The sequence below is a fragment of the Molossus molossus genome, unplaced genomic scaffold (genome assembly GCF_014108415.1).
Source record: "Molossus molossus isolate mMolMol1 unplaced genomic scaffold, mMolMol1.p scaffold_m16_p_17, whole genome shotgun sequence".
NCBI classification, from domain to species: domain Eukaryota; kingdom Metazoa; phylum Chordata; class Mammalia; order Chiroptera; family Molossidae; genus Molossus; species Molossus molossus.
The window spans coordinates 49,525,179-49,548,982 of record NW_023425352.1 but is presented as its reverse complement, the minus strand read 5'-3'; the positions used below and the strand labels follow the sequence as shown (position 1 = coordinate 49,548,982).

At 39.7% G+C, this 23,804-nt stretch overlaps 1 protein-coding gene across 1 annotated transcript in view; it reads right to left on the bottom strand.

The window, feature by feature from the left end:
* The window catches only part of MYPN (myopalladin), a 94,987-nt gene that overhangs the window by 55,665 nt on the left and 15,518 nt on the right, over positions 1-23,804 (bottom strand). The window contains exons 3-4 of the mRNA XM_036265035.1: positions 7,898-8,073; positions 4,629-4,680 (exon numbers count right to left, since the gene is read on the bottom strand). Of these exons, the coding sequence (XP_036120928.1) occupies positions 4,629-4,680; positions 7,898-8,073 (228 nt within the window). The remainder of the gene's footprint in view (positions 1-4,628; positions 4,681-7,897; positions 8,074-23,804) is intronic.

The window sequence follows — 23,804 nt, the reverse complement described above, 5'->3', positions numbered from 1 at the left end:
ATGATGTGTCTTGGTGTGGACCTCTTTGGGTTCATCTTATTTGGGACTCTCTGTGCTTCCTGGACTTGTATGTCTGTTTCCTTAACAAGTTAGAGAAGTTTTCTGTCATTATTTTTTCAAATAGGTTTTCAATTTCTTGCTCTCTCTCTTCTCCTTCTGGCACCTCCATGATGCAAATGCTGGTGCAGTTGAAGTTTTCCTAGAGGCTTCTTACAATATCCTCTTGTTTTTGCATTCTTTTTTTTCTGTTCTGATTGGGTGTTTTTAGCTTCCTTATAGTCCAAACTGATGGTTTGCTTCTTGGTTTCACCTACTCTACTATTGATTCCCTGTAAATTATTCTTTATTTCAGTTAGTGCATCCTTCATTTCTGACTGGTCTTTTTTTAAGTTGTTGATGTTCTCACTAAGTTCCTTGGAGTTCTCACTAAGTTCCTTGAGCATCCTTATAATCAGTGTTTTGAACTCTGCATCTGATTGATTGCATATCTCCGTTTTGTTTAGTTCTTTTCCTGGAGTTTTGTTCTGTTCTTTCATTTGGGACATGTTTCTTTCTTTTTTTTTTTTTTTTATCCTCACCCGAGGACATTTTTCCATTTTTTGTTCAGATAGAGTGGGAGGGAGAGAGAGGAAGAGAGAGAGAGAGAGAAACATCGACGTGAAAGGGACACATTGAGTGGCTGCCACCCGCACAACCAACCAGGGCCGGGGACTAACTGCAACTGAGGTATGCGCCCTTAGTGGGAACTGAACCCGGGTCTCTCTGGACCACAGGCCGACGCTCTAACTGCTGAGCCAAATTGGCCAGGGCTGGGACATGTTTCTTTGTCTCCTCATTTTGGTTGCTCCCCTGTGTTTGTTTCTATGTATTAGTTAGAGTTGCTATGTTTCCTAGGCTTCATAGGGTGGCCTATTTGTAGTAGGTGTTCTATAGGTCCAGTGGCACAGCCTCCCTGATCACCCCAGCTGGGCCTTCGATGTGCACCCCTCATGTGGACTGTACACCCTTCTGTTGTAACTGAGTCTTGATTGCTATTGGCATGTCAATGGGAGGAATTTACTCAGGCTGATCAACTGCAAGGACTGGCTGTGCCCACTCACTACTGGCCTCTGATTACCTTGGAGGATCAGCTGTGCAGAGTCTACCACACAGAGCAAGACTTACTTCGGCAGGATGCTGGTACCCACTGAGTCCATTCCTTGAGTATGTCACTTGTGGAGGTGGTTGGGTGGTGGTGTTTCAACATGGTCTGAAGCTGTCCACTGGGTGTGCTGGCTCTGGGGCATGGTTAGCCACTGCCTGTGTTCTACCTGAAGCCACCACACATAAGCTACAAGTGATCTACAGATGGCTGCTTCTTGTGCTGGGCTTGGCGGTGCCCAGGCAAATCCAAGTTGTGAACAAGGCTGGCTGCTTTTAGTGCCAGGCCTGGGAACACTTAACAGGAGGTATGGAGCTTGCTGATATCAGATACTGCTTGTTTGAGAAACTGTAGGAATATCTGAAGCAGGATCCCAGACAGGCCAATCCTATGGTAAAGCCACTGGAAACAGCTTGGGTGGGCCTGAAAGGTAGGTAGGGCAGGGCCTCAGGGAATCACCAGGGTGGGGAAAACAGTGTGGGCCTGGTTGCTGGAGTCACAGATATGACACCCATCTGCCTGCCCTGTGGGGGAAGGGCTCACCAAAGGAACAACAGCCTCTGACAGCAGTCTGTACAGGAGAAAGCTACCCTTCCAGCTCTCACCCCAATGCCAAACAGCTCAGTTTTTCCCCATAGATCTCTGGCACCTTTCAAGCTGACTCCCCAGTGCTGGAGCCTAGAGGGAGCAATCTGAGTAAGTCCGTGCACAGGCCCTTTAAGAGGAACTGCCTGGGACTCTAAAAGTCTCAGCCTCCTTCAGCCTCAATTCCTGCTGGTTTTTACACCTAGAAGTTATGGGGACTTATCTTCCTGGCGCTGGAACCCTGAGCTTGGCACCTGGTATGGGATGAGGACTACTTGCTCCTCAGGGAGGACCTTTGCAGTTGAGGTATCCCTCCTGATTTTTATGTATCACACATGGGTGTGGGACCAGCCTATGCACACCTCTGCCCCTCCTACCTGTCTTAATGTGGCTGCTTCTTTAATTTCATAGTTGTAGGACTTTCATTCAGCTCGATTTCAGGTAGTTCTGAATGATGGTTGTTCTGTAGTTTAGTTGTAAGTTTGATGTGGTTGTAGGAAGAGGCAAGTGTCACATTTACCTACGCCACCATCTTGACCAGAAGTCCACATTGAACACTATTGTATCCATATCTATATACCAAGGACCTTTCCACAATCATGGAGGAGGAAGGAGACATCCAATAAAGGGTGATTAAATATTTTTCTAGCCAGCCAAGTTGCGGTCTCAGAAGCAGAATTATGTGGTGATTACATCATTGTCTCCAAAGCATCCATTTCCCCCACTACAATAATAGAACCCCTGATTTCTTTACATGGCTACTCCAAATAAAGATTGCATCTCCCAACCTTCATTGAAGGTAGGTGTGGACACATGGCTACTTTCTAGTTATAGGATATGAGGGATAGTGATGTATGTGATTTAAGAGAAATGACCTTAAAAAGGGGGGTAGGACATGCCTTTATTGCTTCCAACTTTAGACTAAGAAAATGAGGCCACACCTTAAAATGAGATGAAGCAAAAAGCGGGAAGCAGACTGGAACCCAGTGGAAGGTGGAGTCATTTTACCAGCTAAATCCATGTAAATTAAAAATAAATATTTGTCTTATTTATGTTGTTATTTTGAGTCTCTATGACATATAACTGAAGCTAAATCCTAACTACTACAAGTAGATGTAAAGAAAATAAACAAATGAGATATTTCTTGCTTATTTAAGTGTGTATATCAAAATTCACAGCCATTCTTGTAACTGTGTTATGAGAGCCCTGAGGAGGGAGTGATACATGTGCAAAGGAGGAAACGTTTATCACAGACCTTGACTGGGTTTTGAAGAGCAGGCAGAGAAGGAGATAGGGCATTGACAAAGTGAACAGCTTGAAGAAAGGGGTCAAATGAACCGCACATTGGTGGAATGAGATGGCAGCAATGCAGAGAGCTTGAGGTGGGGGCATGGAGAGTGGGGGCAGGAAAGCCTGGTTGATGCTCTATCAAATAAGGCTTTGTATTTGTGTTAAGATTTTTTTAAAGTTGTTTGTTTTGTGTTTTTTTCTCTCATATGTAATTTTTTAAACTAAAAAAAATGATAGGATCAGAATTATATTTTACAGAATAACTGGTTGTATTTGGAAACTATAAAAGAGAAAAAGGTTGGAGCACCTCTAAAAATGTGACTGGCATAAAAAGGCAGGAACAAAGGAGGAATTGAACTGAAGCCATGAGAATAAGGAAGAGAGTTCAAGGGAGAAATCATTTACTCTGGCTATAAATTTTCATATCTGCACAAAAGCTAAAAGCAAATGATCACTTCAAGGTAGGCATACACAAAGGATTTTGAAGAATAAATTATACTGCCCTTACGGAGTAATCACCCCCTGTGAGAGAAGACGGAATACATAAACACAGTTAACAACTCTTTAGTCAATCTTCCAAATATTGCTCTTTGTTTCAGGTAGTCTTAAGAAATGGTTACTGTGTCTGTTTCCAGTTCCCAGGCCTTCTCTCCACAGCCTCCTCTGCCTGAAATGCCCTTTGCCTCTCTTGTTTGGAGGTGTGCCTACTGTTCTTTCAAGTCTCAGCTAAAGTTTACAAATTCTGTGTCGCCCTTCCTGATCTCTCTTTCGCTCCTCAACCAATAGAGTCCTCTGTGCCAAGTCTTTTACACCTTGCACGTAATTATATCACAGTCTATTACACTTTAGTACTCTGTCTATATGTTTGCTATACACCTCTTGCTATATTTGCTATATATTTCATTGTACTAGACTGTAAACAGGAAGACAGAAAGTATCTGATTTTTCTTCGTACCCATTGTATCTAGTGAAGTGTCTGGTGTAGAGCAGGTGCTGAGTCAATGGCTGTGGAAAGTAATGACTAGATAGATGTAACTTTGTTCAGTACTCAGTACAATTGTTCAGAAAAAAGAAAAAATAACTTGTCCATATCACTCACATAGATAATTTAGGATCATCAGGTTTCGTGTTCTTCTGAGCACTATTATTTAGTTAGAAAACATAACTTTTTTTGAACCACTGGATCCCCCCACACTCTGTATATATAGGTATGATGATATTTCATTGGTGATATCTCATTTTTTAAATATTGGGAAGCCTGAATTCACAAGTACTTTTCACTAATGTGTTGGGAATGACATTTTTTTTATTTTGTACAAATAGTTGCATATTTACTGAGGAAATTTAGGAGAATCCATTTTTAACTCTAAAGGGAACTTCTATAAAACTCACTAGAAAAGCCACTGATGCAGATGGGCTTCATGGTTATTGGAAAACCTCCCATGTGGACAGGGCAGTTTATTCCTCCTGTACACCTTCCTCTTTTAACTACTAGATAAACAAGAAAGCCTATGTACCTGTTTCAAAGGCAATAATTAAATAAAAATACAATCAAATATTGGGAATATTAAAATTAATCTGCTAGGCAAGACTTAAGCAAAATTAGAATTACCGATTCATCTCTTCCTTGTTAGAGTCTCCTTCTGAGTCAGAGGAAGAAGCCCCTGGAAAAATCAAACCAAGACATGGAATTTTTAAGATGATAATTTCTTAAACTGGTTCCTAGGCATTTGAAGACCTATAGAATTTCAGACCTAGACATGAACTCCACGATTCCTTACACTAACACCCACTTTTACAGATGAGGAAATAAATCTGAAGTAGTTGAAGGACTTGCTCAAGGTCACATGGCTAATTAGTAATAGAGTTCAAATGAACTGGTTTAAATTCCAAAAGTTCTCTCTCTCTCTCCCTCCACCCCTCTCTCTTTTTTACTAGTACCAGCTTTGTGCCAGGCTCTGCACTGGTACTATTTTTTTAAAAATATGTTTTTATTGACTTTTTAGAAAGAGAGGAAGGGAGAGAGAGACAGAAACATCGATGTCAGAGAGAAACATCAATTGGCTGCCTTCTGCATGCCCCCTACTGGGGATCGAGCCCAAAACCTGGGCATGTGCCCTGACTGGGATTCAAACCAGGACCTCTCAGTCCATGGAATGATGCTTAATCCATTCAGTCACACCGGCTGGGCCCAAGTGTTCTTGTAACTAACACACATACTGATGCCTTTGGACTGAAAAACCAGTCTTTGCAGACATTAATGTGGTGTCCATAAATTCTCTTGCTCTTGACCTACACAGATTAAATAAAAGAAGGGATTACAATGGATTCCAAACATTGTAGGTGTAGGTGGATGCTCTTCCGTCCAGTCCTAATATTAACAAGTCACTTTCCATCTTAGGAGTGGGGGTGTTTGAGGCTCTGTTGCCATAAATTGAAAAAATCAGCGATCCAATCTCAGCACTGTTAGCAGAGCTTTGATCCTGGGTTTACTTCTGTATGTAGTAAATTCCAGGAAGATTTAACAGAGCTAAATCTGGAGGTATTTATAGTACTTCAACAATTTGAGAATGAAAACATACAACACACTTCTATTCATGCATTATTCATTATTATCATCATTATTCACACATCTATTCAATAAATGTTTATAAGTGGGTTATCCAGTACCCACTCTGTACTTGCCACTATATTGGAGATATTGAAGAATGAGACAGTATCAGCCTTACAATCTAGTTCATAAATGAGCATTTAAACCATAATAAGACAATATTTAAGTGCTGAAACCAAGGTATACATAAGGTATTATAGTTGATAAAAGTCTTAAAGAATGGCCCAGCTGGTATGGCTCAGTTGGTTGACCATCATCCTGTACACTGAAAGGTCATTGGTTCGATTCCTGGTCTGGGTACATGCCCAGGTTTCGGGCTCGATTCCCAGTAGGGAGAGTGCAAGAGCCAGCCAATCCCTGTTTCTCTCTCCCTTTCCCTTCCTCTCTCTCTCTAAAATCAATGAGAACATTTTTTAAATAGTTCTAAAGAGTGGTTCCAGAAAAAAACCCAGGGGATGAGATAAATGGAAACAAAACCTTATCATAGATGTGTAAGAAACATAAATTGATTTATTCTCTAAAATTAGCCATATAAATTTGGTGCTGATGTAATGCCTTTCCAAAGCTCCCAAATGGTCTCCCATATTCTACCCTTGAATCCTCATGGTATAGTCTCACCCAGCAACCAGAGTGACCTTGTTAAAAGCTAAGTCAGATCATGTCACATCTCTGCTCAGAATTCTCCATAGCTTCCCATCTCCCTAAGAGGAAAAGTCAAAGTCCTTGTAAATGACCTATAAGAACCTATGTCATCTGCTCATCTGCCTCATCCCATCTTGAACTTTTTCTCGATCTTTTCTTCTTTGTTTGCTTCACCCAGGCCACATTGACTCATCTCTGTGTAATAAGACAGGCAAGCTCCTACCTCAGGGTAACTGCACTTGCTGATTTCTCTGCCTAGAGTCTTTTTCCCTTGAATATCATTATGGTTCACTCCTTCAACACTCCTTCGCTTCCTCCAGGTCTTCACTTACATGTCATCTAGTTAGTGAGGTCTTCCTTGATCACCTTTCTAGAATTGCAGCCTACACACACAGACACACACACACTCACACTCACATACATTCACACTTCCTATCCCTGGTTACATTTACTGTGAGATAACAGAAAAATATATATAGATATATATATATAGTGACACCAACCAGGTAGTTGGTGTCAGATTTGAGCTGGTTCCTGGCACAGAGCCCCTAAAACCATTATAATTTCCCAAGTGATGAGCACTTTGGGCATCTCTTGTTCTAATTTGTCTTTGACCCCATCCCTGACACAGGGTTCCTAAAACACTTGTAAATTCCTAAGTGATAAGAGCACTAAATGCATCTCTTGTTCTAATGAGATAACTGAGTAGGCTCCTTTCTGATTCCTGGATGGGCAGGTCACCAGAAAGATTAATCCATTATTAGGAGCTTGGAATTTTCAGTCCCATTCTTCCACCCCCCAGAAAGTGAAGAGGGGCAAAAAAATTGAGTTAATAATTGATTGGCCTATGTGAGGAAGCCTCCTTAAAATCCCAATAGTATGGGGGTTTGGAGAGCTTCCAGGTTGGTGAACATATCCACACTGGGAGGCTGGTGCACCCCAACTCCACAGGGGCAGACGCTCCTATGCTCAGCACCCTCCCAGACCTCACCCTCTTTAGCTCTTCATCTAGTTGTTCATTTGTATTCTTTATCATATTGTTTAATAAACTGGTTATCCTAAGTAAATGTTTTCCTGAGTTTTGTGACACACTCTAGCAAATTAATCAAACCTGAGTTGGGGGTCATGGGAACCTCTGATTTGTAGCTAAGCCAGACAGAAATCATGAGTAACCTGGGGGCCTACTACTTGTGATTGACATTTGAAGTGAGGTGGGAGCAATCTTATAGGATTAAGCTCTTAACCTATTGAATCTGACACTATCTCCAGGTAGTTGGTGTCAGATTTTAGCTAAATTGTAGTATACCCAACTGGTATGGAGAATTTCTTGTTGATGTGGTAAGCCCCCCCCCATCCCCAACACCCATACACATACATTGGAATTGGTGATCTGAACCACTTCATATACCTATCATATTATGTATTTTATCTCATTTACTTTATGTCCCTACATTACAATATAAATTCCATCTTTCCATGAACCTAGGAATTTTTGTCTGTTCGACTCACTGTTATTATCCCCATTGCCTACAAGAGTGTGTAGTAGAGTAGGCCTTCAATAAATATTTATTTATTATAACTATATGTCTTACCAGTAAGTGCTATACCCCGAGAGTATTTTGCTTTACCTTCTATATAAATCTCAGCAGAAGTTGAATCTGTCCCGTAGATATTAGAAGCAAAGCAGGAATAGCGTCCTGTGTCCTCTTCAAAGGCTTCAGCAATGGTCAGTGAGTGCAGATTTCCTGCCTGGACAATATGAATGTCTGGGGAATTTTCAAGCTCCTTGCCTTCACAATACCACCTGTGAGGAAGGGGATATGGAACAGGAATGAAATGTGAGAATAATAACATAGATGGCTCCAGATCTTCCCTACGAAGAAAACTGTGACAAACTTAGAGTGAGAACATTAAAAAATCCACTACTATGGTATATTTAATTATAACGATGAGAAGACCTGGCAGTATTCAAATCACATTGACCCTTTCTCAGAAATTAGAAAGTGGTTTCTATGAAGAATGATACAACTATGAGAAGGTGGATGAGAAAGGAAATATAGCTAACCATGAAGAGCTTCTCTTAAAAAGACATACAGCTTTCTATAGTACGCATTAAGTTCTAGTTTAGCTTATTTGGAGAGGAATCTAAGGAATATTAAAGATCCATGAAGTCAAGTGTGCTCATCCCCTGTAAAATGTCATCTGACCTAGCTAAATAAAGATTATTTTGTTAGTTACTTGAGTCATCAAGGTAAGGAGGATGGGTCATATTTACCCAGGCATATAACTCTGGCATATAACCTAAATATATTTCTATAAGTTGTGCTATTTTATTTTAATTCTATATACTTAAAGTTAGAAAGTTTTATTATAACATAGTACTTTTGGCCAAAGGTTTATGCAGAATAATACATCAAATAAAGTTTAAAACGTGGAAATGCATAATAAGAGAAAAATACACTAAAACTACAGGGAAATACCATTTCTTGTGTAAACAAATTGGCAAAGTGTAAAAGTTGGAGCACTCTCATACACGGCTAGTAAGAATGTAAAATGGTACAACTCCTATGAAAGAATATGGCAACAACTGCCAAATTACAGATGCATTTATCCTTTGACCCACAATCCCATTTGTGGGAATCTAGCCTACAGATACACTTGGATATATACAAAATGAGAAATGCATAGTTTACTCATTTAAATAGCAAAAGATTGGAAACAACCCATGTGCCCATCACTAGGAAATGATGAAATAAACTATGTTACAGCCACATACTGAAACATTACATAGCTCTAAAAAGAGAATGAGAAAGATCACTATATATAGATATGGAAAGGGCCTCAAGATATATAGTTAAAATTTTAACAGGTGCATTGTGTTAGCATTGTGTAAGAAATGTGGGAGAGTTGAACAATCTGAAAACCAAGTGCCTACTTGGGGATGTCAATGAAAGAAGCTAATTTGTGCATCAGAACCCCAGCAAGTTTCAGGATTTGGAGATACAAGTTTGGGAATGTAGAAACACACTAACAACGAGGGAGGAGACATGGACTTAAATGAGGGTAACTGATTTCAAGTTTGGGAAATGAGCATTTAGATCCCCATGGAAGGTTGCACCCTCTCTCCAGTTAGGGAATGCCCCAGAATGAAGGCTGAGTTGCTGGCTGTATGAGCAGCTGCTCCATATTGAAGCAAAAGGAAGAAGGGCTTCAGGAGGTATTTCTCTCTGGGGGAAAAAAAATGAGCTTGATGACTTAACTGCATGGAACAGAATATTTAGGAGATGTTTAACAAACATATTGGATAATTGAGACAACTTTGTGATGGGATCACAGAATTAAGTATATAAAAAAACAAAATAGTAATCAACTTCTGGTCAAAATAAAAAGTTGTACCAGCAAAGAAACATTCATCTTACTCTACTGGGCTTGGCCATGAATAATGCTTGCATAATAACAAAAAGGTAAACATTAAATACTTTTTTTTTTAATTTTATTTTTGTTACAGATGTTTATACTTTTTTACCCCATTGGCACCCCCCCCCCCCCCGCCCTGTCTCCGGCTTTGTTGTCCATTGGTTATGCATACATGCATATAAGTTCTGTGGTTTATCTCTTCCCACCCTCCCTACCCCCTCTTCTGAGGGTTGTCAGTCTGTACCCTACTTGCACGTCTCTGGGTCTACCGTATTCCTCAGACTGTAATGTTCATTATATTCCATATATAAGTGAGATCATGTGGTATTTGTCTTTTTCTGCTTGGCTTATTTCACTTAGGATAATACTTTCTAGGTCCCTCCATGTCGCCTCAAAGGATAAGAGATCATTCTTTCTTACAGCTGTGTAGTACTCCATTGTGTATATGTACCACTGCTTTTTTTATCCATTTGTCTGGATGGACACTTGGGCTGTTTCCAGATCTTAGCTATTGTAAATAGTGCTGCTACGAACATGGGGGTACATATATTCTTTCTGATTGGTGTTTCAGGCTTCTTAGGGTATATTCCTAGAAGCCGGATCACTGGGTCAAATGGAAGTTCAATTTTTAATTTTTTGAGGTAACACTATATTGTTTTCCATAGTGGCTGCACCAGTCTGTATTCCCAGCAGCAGTGTACTAGAGTCCCCTTTTCTCCACACCCTCGCCAACACTTGTTGTTTGATGATTTGTTGATGGCGGCCATTCTGACAGGTGTGAGGTGATACCTCATTGTTGTTTTAATTTGCATCTCTCTGATGATTAGTGATGTTGAGCATTTCTTCATATGTCTCCTGGCTATTTGTATGTCCTGTTTGGAGAGGTGTTTCTTCAGCTCCTCTGCCCATTTTTTAATTGGGTTCCTTGTCTTCCTTTTGTTGAGTTGTATGAGTATTCTATATATTTTGGAAATTAACCCCTTATCTGATGTATCATTGGCAATGATGTTCTCCCATACAGTGGGTTGCCTTTCCATTTTGATGGTTGTTTCTTTTGCTGTGCAGAAGCTTTTGAGTTTGATGTAGTCCCATGTGTTCATTTTCTCCTTTGTTTCTGTTGCCTTAGGTGATGTATCAGTGAAAATTCTGCTGCGTATGATGTCTGAAATTTTGATGCCTACATTTTCTTCTAGAATTTTTATGGATTCACAGGTCACATTTAAGTCTTTTATCCATTTTGAGTTTATTTTTGTGTATGGTGTAAGTTGATGGTCTAGTTTCATTTTTTTGCATGTGGTTGTCCAATTTTCCCAACACCATTTATTAAAGAGGCTGTCTTTACTCCACTGTATGTTCTTGCCAACTTTGTCAAATATTAATTGAGCATATTGCCTTGGGTCCATTTCTGGGTTCTCTGTTCTGTTCCACTGGTCTATATGCCTGTTCTTGTGCCAGTAACAGGCTGTTTTGATTACAGTCGCTTTGTAGTATAACCTGATATCTGGTATTGTGATCCCACCTACTTTGTCCTTCTTTTTCAAAATTGCTGTGGCTATTTGGGGACTTTTTTGGTTCCATATGAACTTTTGAAGTGTTTGTTCTAGTTCTGTGAAATATGTCGTTGGTATTTTGATGGGGATTGCATTGAATCTATAGATTGCTTTGGGTAGTATGGACATTTTAATGATGTTAATTCTTCCATGAACAAGGTATGTGCTTTCACTTTTTTATATCTTCCTCTATTTCTTTTTTCAGTGTCCTGTAGTTTCCTGCAAATAGGTTCTTTACTTCTTTGGTTACATTTATTCCTAGACATCTTAATTTTTTTGCCACGATGGTAAATGGAATTATTTTTCAGTTTCTCTTTCTGTGAGTTCATCATTGGTGTATACGAATGCTGTCGATTTCTTGGCATTAATTTTGTATCCTGCTACTTTGCCAAATTCATTTATTAAGTCTAGTAGATTTTTGATGGAGTCTTTAGGGTTTTCTATGTATAATATCATGTCATCTGCAAATAATGACAGTTTCATTTCCTCCTTTCGAATTTGGATCCCTTTTATTTTCATATCTAATTGCTGTGGCTAAGACTTCCAGTACTATGTTAAATAAGAGTGGCGAAAGTGGACATCCCTGTCTTGTTCCTGTTCTTAAGGGAAATGTTTTTAGTTTCTGTCCATTGAGTATGATGTTGGCTATAGGTCTTTCAGATATGACCTTTATTATATCGAGATATTATCCCTCTATTTCCACATTGCTGACTGTATTTATCAGAAATGGATGCTGGATTTTGTCGAATGCTTTTTCAGCATCTATTGATATGATCATGTGGTTTTTATTCTTCATTCTGCTTATGTGGTGTATCACATTTATTGACTTGCAAATATTGTACCAGCCTTGCATCCCTGGGGATAAATCCCACTTGGTCATGGTGAATAATTTTTTTGATGTATTGCTGGATCCGATTTGCTAGTATTTTGTTCAGAATTTTGGCGTCTTATGTTCATCAGGGATATTGGCCTGTAGTTCTCTTTCTATGTAATGTCTTTTTCTGGTTTTGAAATTAGAATTATGCTGGCCTTATAAAACAAGTTTGGAAGTCTTCCTTCTACTTGGATTTTTTGAAATAGTTTGAGGAGAATGGGTGTTAGTTCTTCTTTGAATGTTTGGTAAAACTCTCCCATGAAGCCGTCTGGGCCTGGGCTTTTGTTTGCTGGGAGAGTCTTGATTACCTCTTCAATTTCTTTTGTTGTTAATGGTTCGTTCAAGTTTTCTATATCTTCCTGGTCCAGTTTTGGGAGACTGTGTGTTTCTAGAAATTTGTCCATTTTGCTTAGATTGTCGAATGTGTTGCCATATAATTGTTCCTAGTAGTTGTTAACAATCTTTTGTATTTCTGTGGTGTCAGTTGTTACTTCTCCTCTTTTATGTCTGATTTTGTGTATTTGGGTTCTCTCTTTGTTTCTTGGTGAGTCTAGCTAAGGGTCCATCAATTTTGTTTATGTTTTCGAAAAACCAGCTCTTTGTTTTATTGATCCTTTGAATTGTTTTTTTTTTTTTTTTTTCTGGTCTCTATGTCATTTATTTCTGCTCTGACCTTTACTATTTCCTTCCTTCTACTTGCTCTGGGGTTTTCTTTTTGTTTGCTTTCTAATTCTTTAAGTTGTGAGGTGAGACAGTCAATTAGAAATTTTTCTTGTTTCTTGAGGTAGGCCTGTAGTGCTATGAACTTCCCTCTCAGAACTGCTTTTGCTGCATCCCATAGCTTTTGTGTTGTTGTGTGTTCATTTTCTTTTCTTTTCTTTTTTTAAAATCTTTATTGTTGAATGTAAAATGTATTACAGATGTTCCACATTTTCCCCCCATTGACCCCCTCGTCCCCAATCCCACCCCCCTCCCGCCTTTTCCCACACTATTGTCTGTGTCCATTGGTTATTCATATAAGTTCTTTGGTTTATTTCTTCCCACCCACCCCCAACCCCTTTCCCTTTGAGATTTGTCAGTCTAACAATGAATTTATACTTCTTAATCTCTTCACTTTTTTCACCCATTCCCCCAAACCCCCTCCCAACTGGCAACCAACAAAATGTTCTCTGTATCTATGAGAATGTTTCTGTTCTACCAGTTCATTTTGTTTGTAGATTCCATTGTTGATAGATATGTATTCATTGCCATTTTGTTTGTTCATATTTTATCTTTTTCTTCAAAAAGACCCTTCATCATTTCATATAATAACGGTTTGGTGGTGATGAACTCCTTTAACTTTTTCTTGTCTGGGAAAGTTTTTATATGTCCATCGATTCTAAATGACAGCTTTGAAGGATAGAGTAATCTTGGTTTTAGGTTTTTGGTTTTCATCACTGTGAGTATTTCTTGCCACTCCCTTCTGGCCTGCAAAGTACCTTTTGAGAAATCAGCTGACAGCCTTATGGGAACTCCCTTGTAGGTAACTAGCTGCCTTTCTCTTGCTGCTTTTAAGATTCTCTCTTTGTCTTGAACCTTTTGCATTTTGATGATGATGTGTCTTGGTGTGGGCCTCTTGGGGTTCATCTTGTTTGGGACTCTCTGTGCTTCCTGGACTTGTATGTCTGTTTCCTTCACCAAGTTAGGAAAGTTTTCTGCCATTATTGTTTCAAACAGGTTTTTGATTTCTTGTTCTTGCTCTTCTTCTGGTACCCCCAAGTTGCGAATGTTGGCATGCTTGAGGTTGTCCCAGAGGCTCCTTACACTATCATTTTTTTGGATTCTTTTTTCTTTTTGCTGTTCTGATTGGGCATTTTTTGCTTCCTTATATTCCAAATCGATGGTTTGCTCCTTGGATTTACATTCTCTATTATTGCAGCTGTGTAAATTATTCTTTATTTCAGTTAATGCCTCCTTCAATTCAAACTGTGCATCCATGATTTCTGACTGGTCCTTTTTTATGCTCTTGAGGCCCTCACTAAGTTTACTGAGGTTCTCACTAAGTTCAATGAGCATCTTTATAAGCAGTATTTTGAACTCAGCATCTGTTAGGTTGCTTATCTCCATTTCGCTTAGTTCTTTTATTGGGGTTTTGTTCTGTTCTTTCATTTGGGACCTGTTTCTTTGTCTCCTCATTTTGGCTGCCTCCCTGTGTTTGTTTCAGTGTATTACTTAACGAGAGGTATGGGGCTAGCTGAGACCAGATGCTGCTCGTTTGAAAGAATTTAGGAAAAACCTGAAGCAGGATCCAAGACAGGCCAATCCTGTGGTTGATCAAGTGGCAACAGCTTGGGTGGGCCTGAAAGTTGGGTGGGCCTGAAAGTTGGGTGGGGCGGGGCCTCAGGGAGTCACCAGAGCGGGGCTACCAGTGTGAGCCAGGTTGCTGGAGCCATATGGCTTCTGTCTGCTGCCCCAGGGAAGGGCTCACCAAAGGAACAAAGGCCTCTGACAGCACTTTTGTCCCAGAGAAAGCCCCCTCTCCAGCCCTCGCTCCAGTGCCAAACAGCTCAGTTCTTCCCTGTGTGTCTCTGGTGCCCCTCCAGCTGCCTCCCCTCCAAGCTTAGAGGGAGAGAGTCCGATAAGTTCATGCGCAGGCCCTTTAAGGAGCTGCCTGGGGCTCCAGCCGCATCAGCTTCCCTGAGCCTCAGTTCCTGCTGGTTTTTCCAGCCAGAAGTTATGGGGATTCTCTTCCTGGCTCTGGAATCCTGAGTGGGGCACCTGGTGTGGGACGGGGACCCCTCCGTCCTCAGGGAGGACCTTCCCAGCTGAGGTGTCCTCCTTATTTTTATCCACCACATGTGGGTGTGGGACCAGCCTGTCTGCTTCCGCCCCTCCTACCAGTCTCGATGTGGCTGCTGCTTTAATTCTGTAGTTGTAGGACTTCCATTCAGCTTGATCTCAGGCAGTTTTGAATGATGGTTGTTCTGTAGTTTAGTTGTAACTTTGATGTGGTTGTGGGAGGACTCGATACCGCATTTACCTACGCCGCCATTCTGACCGGAAGTCGTGTGTTCATTTTCATTGGTTTTCAGAAAGTTTTTAATTTCTTCCTTGATTTCCTTGGAAACCCATTCATTGTTCAATAACATGCTATTTAGCCTCCATGTGTTCAAATGTCTTTGCATGTTCTTGTTGCAATTGATTTCTAGTTTCATGCCATTGTGATCTGAGAAGATGCTTAATTGCTCCACATTGATCTCATCTTCAGTAGAGGTCTCATGTTCTTTCATTTGGGATTTGTTTCTGTGTTTCACCATTCTGGTTATCACAGTGGACTTTGGAGCCTGCCAAATTTTCTGTGTGGGTATGGGTGTTCTGCTGTTTGTGGATCCCTCTCCTGGGTTTGGATGAGCAGGGGAGGACCCACGTTAAACACCACTGTCCAGTCTTACTTTCCTGGTTAAAGTTGCTAGCCCAGAAAAGGCACTGTTATCCTCCAGCTTTTTGCCTGGAGGCTAGCAGTCGAGTTACTTGAAGAGTTTTGGGTTGTCAGTTGATTGGAAAACTCCCTCAGGTGCTTAGCTTAAGGGGATTTCCCAAGGGTGGGGCATATGCTGGTTGTTAGTGAGCCTCAATTAGCATTTCAATGGCCCACAGTGTGGGATTGGATCTCCGAAGGAGGGGCTGCTGCCTCTCCCCAGAGTCCTGGGAACGAGCAAGATGGCCACCATCCTGCGTGGCTGCAACTCAGCAAAAGCTCTGAGCACCCTCCAAATCCTGAGTGTCCCCACACAGTTCCAGTTCCAGTCCATCCTCCCTCTGCCAGAGCCCAAGGAGAGTGGCTGTGGCTTTTTTAGCCTCTGTCCCAGCTCTGCGCAGTGGAGCTGCTTGGGACTTTAACCCAAGGGTGCTGCTCACAGCTAAGGCCACTGCTGTCTGTGGGCTCCTAGCCACCCTCTCACACCGCAATCCTACCAGGATCGAGTCAGTGTCCCTGGTTATATTGTCCTCACAAGCTGCTTTTCTGTTGCTTTTTCCCATCGATTTGTCTGTGTTATAGTTGTAGTTCCAGTTTGGTTCTGGGAGATGGTCTGTGCGGCTTCCGTTCACTCCGCCGCCATTTTTTTCTCCTAAATATTTTTTAAACAACAGTGTGCTGATTATATTGAGGCAATGCATGAAGGAACAACAGAGGTGCTGGTTTAGTGAAGGGGTGCTGAATCCCCATCTTCTGGAACAGGAAGTCAATAGGAAATAGCTAATATCAGCATAGCAAGCAACAGTGGCATAAGAATTGCAGTGGTTCTCAAAGTGTAGTTCACATTCTGTGAAGACAAAACTATGTTCATGTAACACTAAGATATTATTTACCTTTTCACACATTGACATTTACACTGATGGTGCAAAAGCCACAGTGGGTAAAACTGCTGGTGCTTTAGCAGCACAAATCAAGGTACTGTCAAAATTGATTAGTGGTCATTGTATTCTTTACCACCAAACTTGTTTTTGTTTTTTTAAAAAATCCAGGTTTACTTAAAAATATCCTTGATGAATGGATGCCATCAACAAATCATCAAACAACAAATGTTGGCGACGGTGTGGAGCAAAGGGGACTCTACTGCACTGCTGGTGGGAATGCAGACTGGTGCAGCTACTATGGAAAACAATATGGTGTTTCCTCAAAAAATTAAAAATTGAACTTCCATTTGACCCAGTGATCCCGCTTCTAGGAATATACCCTAAGAAGCCTGAAACACCAATCAGGAAGAATATATGTACACCCACGTTCATAGCTGCACTATTTACAATACCTAAGATCTGGAAACAGCCCAAGTGTCCATCAATAGATGAGTGGATAAAAAAGCTGTGGTACATATGCACAATGGAACACTATGCAGCTATAAGAAAGAAAGATCTCTCTTATCATTTGAGGCGATATGGAGGGATCTGGAGAGTATTATGCTAGGCGAAATAAGCCAATCAGAGAAAGACAAACACCACATAATGTCACCTATTTGTGGAATATGATAAACATAGAAAGGAGTATGGTTCAGACTGACAAACCTCAGAGGAAGGGAGCTGGGCGGGGAGGGGCGGAGGGATGAGATAAACCAAAGAACTTATATGGCATGTATGTGTAAGCAAAAGACATAGACAGCAATGCTTGGGGGTTGAGGGGCAGGATAGGGAGGAGGGTGTCTGGGGAGAAAAAGGAGAAACATCTGTAACAAAAATAAATTAATTAATAAAAAAATTCTAAATTTCTTAGACAACAGAGATTTTTGTCCTTAAAAAAAATATATAAATATATCCTTGATGAAGCAATAAAAATCATTACTTTTATTAAATCTCAACCTTGAGTCCATGTCTTTTTTTTAAATTTAATTTTATATATTTTTAATCCTCACACAAGGACATGTTTTTATTGATTCGAGAGAGGGAGGGAGAGAAAGAGAAACATAGATCAGTTGCTTCCCACGTGCACCCTAACAGGGGATTGAACCTGCAACTTGGGTATGTGCCCTGACCAGGAATTGAACCTGCCACCTTTTGGTGTACCAGATGACGCTCAACCGAGCCACACAGGCCAGGGTGAATCCATGTTTTTTTAAGCAATCTGGGTGGTGAAATAGGAAGTTGCACAAAGCATTTCTACTGGATATGAAAGAGCACTTGTGTGATTTTCTTAGTTGAACTAGGCACTGAAGAGTAAGTGACAAATTATGATTATTCAGACGTGGGTATTCAGCAGTCATTTTCTCAGAAATAAAGGAAGTAAGACTGATATTTGAAGTAAAAATAACTGATAACATTTGTGGCCAACGAAAAAAAGTCAACCCTTCAAAGAAATATAAGAGATTTGGAAAACCTGGAAAAACTACAGAAGGTTCAGAGCTTCCCAATACTCAAAGACTTTTTTATGAAATCAATGATTATATCAACAAATGTTATTTTAAAAACTATCGTATAATAAAATGTGTTGACTCATTGTCCAAATGACCAATAGGTGATGCTTCTCAGTTTTAATTTCTAATATAATAATTACAGACATAACACACATAGATAAAACCCCTCTCTTTTAGGTCTCAAAAACTTTTAAAACTGTAAAGGGGTCGTGAGAACAAAAAGTTTGAAAACCACTGGCATATTATTTAGAAATCTAGAGATAAATAAATAGGAAACTGCAAAAAGAGTTGAAAATGGTCTGTTCTTCAATACTCTACTTTTTATGCAATGAACCTGTATTAATCTGATAAAGCAAATATAAATATTTCAAAACCAATAAATAAATACCTTCCCTTATATAAACAATACAAGGTTATCTCATTTCTTTAGATAATGTTTCTCTTCCTTACCAAAACAAGAATGGAAACATCTACAAGCAATTGGACAGCCAGAAGGCGATAAGTGGAATGATTCAAATGCCCAAACTCTCTGTCAGAAGCGTTTTTGTCCTCACTCAGATGGTCAGGATGGCTTCACCAACCTCAAAGAACAGTCAGTAACCATCACTCTGACTTGAACACCATGACCCACTTGGAAATAATTCGCCAGTCAGGCTGTCTTCTGAAGATAATAAATTTACCCAGCTACCCTGAAGACTTTTGAAGGTAAGGAGGAAAACACTCTCTTCAAAGGTCTATCCATGTTAGGGAATGCTTTCATAGAAATGCCCTGGCCCAGCTACATGTTTCAGAACGACAAATCCTCATGACAGCTACAGAATAGCAGTGATTCATGGCTCAGCAGAAATGAGTCAGTGATCTGGGGAAATGGGGCAGGTCTAGATGATAAAGAAGAACCCACCTTTAATACACTAAGGATAGCTTGCCCTAACTTGGCTAGCTACAAGCCTGAGAATGAAGACACTGAAGAGACACAATTTTCACATTTAACTGGACTTTGGGTTGCATATCACTATTCTGCTGGTAGGTTACTCTTTTATCTGAACTATGGCTTGGATAAATATTATGACTCATTGCTTTAGCACATTAATAACTCCTAAACGTAATTTGAATGTGTTATTCTGACTCACCAGTAATAATGCTCATTAAAAGAATGATTACTCAGAGCCTTTCTTTAGTCTAGCTCCAGCCCTTCCAGTGTCCCTGTTCCACCCCTCTTGTTCCCTCTCCTAATACTATGTTCGTTTCCATCATGAAACCTGTATATCACTTATAATTATTTATTTATTTTATACACATATCTCTCTCCCTTATTGGACAACAAATACCACAGGGCATAAATTATCACATTTGTTTTGCCTACCACTTGTTTATCTGGCTCTTATCCAGATATGGCACATCCTAGCTGCTTCAAAAATGTTTACTATAGATAAGTTAAATAGATTAATTTAACTTAAGATTTTTATAGCCTAAAATCTGTCTCATTTTCATTTTTCAAGAAGGCTTGGCATCTAGAAAAGATCTTTCCTTGATTGTCTATAACTCTTTGTCTAACAATGCCTGATCTCTTAAGTGAAGAGTGTAAAGCCTGAAACAGCTAAAGGGTAGTATATGTACTTATTGACATCTTCAGCTCTCTCCATGATCAGAGTGATTCTTCATATACAGAATGCAACAAGAGTGTATTGGACAATGTGATAATATTAAATGTTTTCTAAAAGGACTCAGAGTTATGTTGGATTTTGTGACCGAATTTGGTGTTTTATATGTCCTGTTTGACTGTTACTGAGTTAACAAACACGTTTTCATATTCAATGGCTATATCCCACTTATGGGAGTATGGGGGTACAAGTGGGAAGGGTTTGTCTATGCTTTAACTTTTATTAAAATTTGAGTTCTTTTAGGTGGTAACTTTTGGTAACTTAGGAAAAACATAAACAAATAGTTAGCTTATATAAAATCATCGATTGTCAGCAATTTCATGCCTAGACACACACACACACACACACACACACACACTCATGAACCAGGAGAATATATTAGAATGTTTATAATAACATTGTTCATATTAGGAAAAAACTGGAAGCAATGCAAATGTACATCAATAATATCCTTTAGCCTTGTAGTTAAGAAGCGATGAAAATGAGTGAATTAGAATTATATGCAAAACATGGATATACCTTTTAGGCGAAAAATTCAAGTAGCAGAAGACTATATACATTGATTCCACTTATATAACATTATTATTATTATTATTTAATCTTCACTCAAGGGATTTTTTTTCCATCGACTGGTTGCCTCCCGCACTACCCCCACCAGGGCTGGGGACAGAACCCATGACTCTTTGGGCTGACATTCGCTGAGCCAAACCGGTAGGGCATTATTATTTTTTTGTAATTCTAACCCAAGGATATTTTTTTCCATTTATCTTCAGATAGAGTGGGAGGGAGAGAAAAAGAGAGAAAGAGAGAGAAACATCAGTGTAAGAGAGACACATCTGCTGGTTGCCTCCCACATGGTTCTGACCAGGGCCCAGACCAAACCACATGCACTTGACTGGAATCGAACCTGTGACTCTTTGGTCTGTGGGTCGATGCTCTAATTGCTGAACCAAACTGGCCAGGGCTTATATAACATTTTTAAAACGTAAAATTTACTAATAATATTTTAAAACATTTTATTATGGAGACTTTCAAACATACATAAAGTAGAGAAACTGGTATAATAAACCCAATGCAAGCATCCCTTAGCTTCAACAAATTATCAACAAGTGGCAAATGTGTTTCTTTTATATTCTCCACTTCTCCCTACCTTGGATTATTTTCATGTAAATCCAGATTTTTTTCATTTCACCTGTAAATACTTCTGTATCAATATTGTTTAGGGATATAAATTAGTCTGGCTTTTCATCTCAAAACAGATCCTACCTCAAAGGACCATGTGCTACAATGAGGTGATTCCAATAGCTGTCAGAGTGTTCTGTTGGAGTAAGGACTAAGGAGCAGGTGCTAAAATGTTAACTGGAGATTGCAACATCTGGGTCAAAGAACTGAGTAGGAGGGAGGTCTCTGAGGGGTGGAAGGAGGTCCCTCCAGGTCAGGAGATCTTTAAAGAAGTTGCAAACATGCTCAGCACAGAAACAAACCTGTTTGTTAAAATACAGATGTTTGGGCCTGACCCCTACAGATCCTGAATCAGTAGATCCAAGGTGGAACCTGTGAATCTGCATATCCACCAAGGTCCCAGGTGATGCTGGTACTGCTGATCCAGGGACCTACTTTTAGTAACATGTTCTAGGAGCCTCTCAAAATCTAGCCTCTCTAAACTTATCTCAAACCATTTCCTCTTTACTCTTTATCTTCTAGTGATATCATTTTCAACTCCTTTGAGTCAACAATTATCTTGCTGCCGCAAGAGCTTCAAATGTGCTGTTGCCTCACCCTGCAACGTTTCCCCCCACACCCCACTTTGCTGGGCTGACTCCTCCTCATCTTTTATGTCTCAGCTTAAAGACCACTTTTCAAGAAAGCCTTCACTAATCTACTCACAAGGTTTGGTCTGTTTGCTATATGCCCCTCCTTTATAACATTTATCACACTTGTAATTATACAATCATTTGTGAAATTTTTGTTGATTGTCTGTGTTCCTTTCTAGACTCTCAGGTCCATGAGGGCAGGGAATTTTTCTTGTTCTCTGCTTTAATCTTAGAGCTTATAACAGTTACATGACCCATAACTGGCACTTAATATTTGTTGGAGTAATGAAAGAATAAAGGCATATAGATTTTCCCAAAAAGAAGACAAGTCCCCTAAATAATGTAATATTTTAAAATATTTACATAATATTTTACCTAATAATTTTATATACAGGGTAGGGCAAAAGTAGGTTTACAGTTGTTCACATGGAAAATAATACAATAATAAATAAATAATACAAGAATAAACTCTGTTTCTCTTACTGACAACTGTAAAGCTACTTTTGCCCCACCCTGTATAATTACTTATAAAATTTTAAAGAATTCCCCTAAATCATTTAAGATAAAGATATTTTTCTTTATAACTAATTTAGTTCCTTAGCACACTACTCAAAAGCATAGATACAGAAGTACCAACAGCAAAATTTAACACCCAAAGCAGGCATCGACATTTATAAAAGGTAAATCTGTGCTGCTTTAGAAAGTTGTGTACAAGCAAATATAGTTAGTGTGACCCAGCTGTACATTCCTGGGGAAGGAATTTGGAGTCATGATACAAAAAGGGATCATGGCCATTTGCTATGAATTCCTGTAGGCTCTTTCATCTATGGGTAACATGAATGTATTTCATTTTCTAAGACAAATCCTTCAATGAAACTATGTCCAAGATTAACAAGCTTTCAAAAATGCTAGTAATATAGGATACTATCCCTATAAAACAAAGCAATTTCCACCAAATTCACTTGGAAATCAACAAAGACATTCAAAATGATTTTTCAATATGGTTACCTAGGGTTACAAGAACATACGTAAAATACTGCTTATACACAGGAGCACATAGAAACAAGGTTAGACCCCAGCTTCCGGGAAGACTTATTACACTTCCTTGAAAAAATAGCAAAAGAATGCTTTTCTTATTGACTCTGATATTCCTATATGGCAAATGAAAATGTCTCATCATTATTTTAATGCATTTTAAAAGTAATCCTATGGATCAAATCTATGCTCCTGGGTTCTATGGAGATGTCTTCATTTCCACAGTAAGTAAGCAGGTCGGGGCTGGAGGCTTCTCCACCCAACACTTTTCAATCCCCAAAAGCACTAATTTTATTTTTTTTTAAAGTGTGTGTGTGTGTGTGTGTGTGTAAATATGTACTGGGTAACTTACTGTGAGGAGAAAAGTGGGAGGAGTTACTGCTAAAAGAAGGCTGGAAAACACTATTCCAGTCTAGCACTACTAGAAGTTAGTTCCAAGCATTACCTGTATTTTTAGTCCTTTTGTAATTACAGAGATATTGTGTCAGACTTTATCTAGTGTCCAGGCCATTCCTTGGATTGTCCCCAGTTCAACTCCCTTCTCATTTGACCTTCAGTCCTGCATTTTCGACAGTCTATTGGATATGGTCCCTTCATCTGCTCATACTCAAGCCATCAACCTCCTCCATAAATCAGCCACCTCTTCCATTTTCTCAGCCCTTGCCAGTGACGCCATCATTCTCTCAGGTGCCCAGCTTTAAACTTTTGGAGTAAATGTTTTTTACTCTTCCTCCCTAACTAGTCAGTCACCAGTTCAGCTTGATTTCTTTTCTCCTACATATTGCTCACTCATGTCTTTTCTCTGCTTTCCCAGTCCCCCACACCAGTCCTATCAGAGCATTTGATGCCTGGGATAGCTTCCTAAGTGGCCTCATGGCTCCATTCATTTCTGGTCTAACTCATTCTTCCAGATTAACTCTACCTAAATGCTCCCTTTCATATTGTTACTTCCCCACACACAATTATAGATGATTCCCACTTGGTTTTGAAACCAAGTCTAAACTATTCTGCTTTGCTTCCAAGGCTCTTCAAAATCATCTGACTCCACTCTTTTTTCTAGTTAGATCAGTCCCCTCCCAGTCACAAAAATATTACAAGTCCAGTGTCTGTACCTTCATATGAATATGTTGAGTGTTGGCCTAAAACAACCCATCTTTCTGTCTACTACTGCAATCTTTTTCCTCATCTTTTCTCACCTGTTACCCCATGTTCTTCACATAGCCAAGTACTTGCAGTTCCCTGAAAACACTTGTCTCTGGGCCTTTGCACTTGCTTTCCTCTTCCACCCTTGGTATCTTC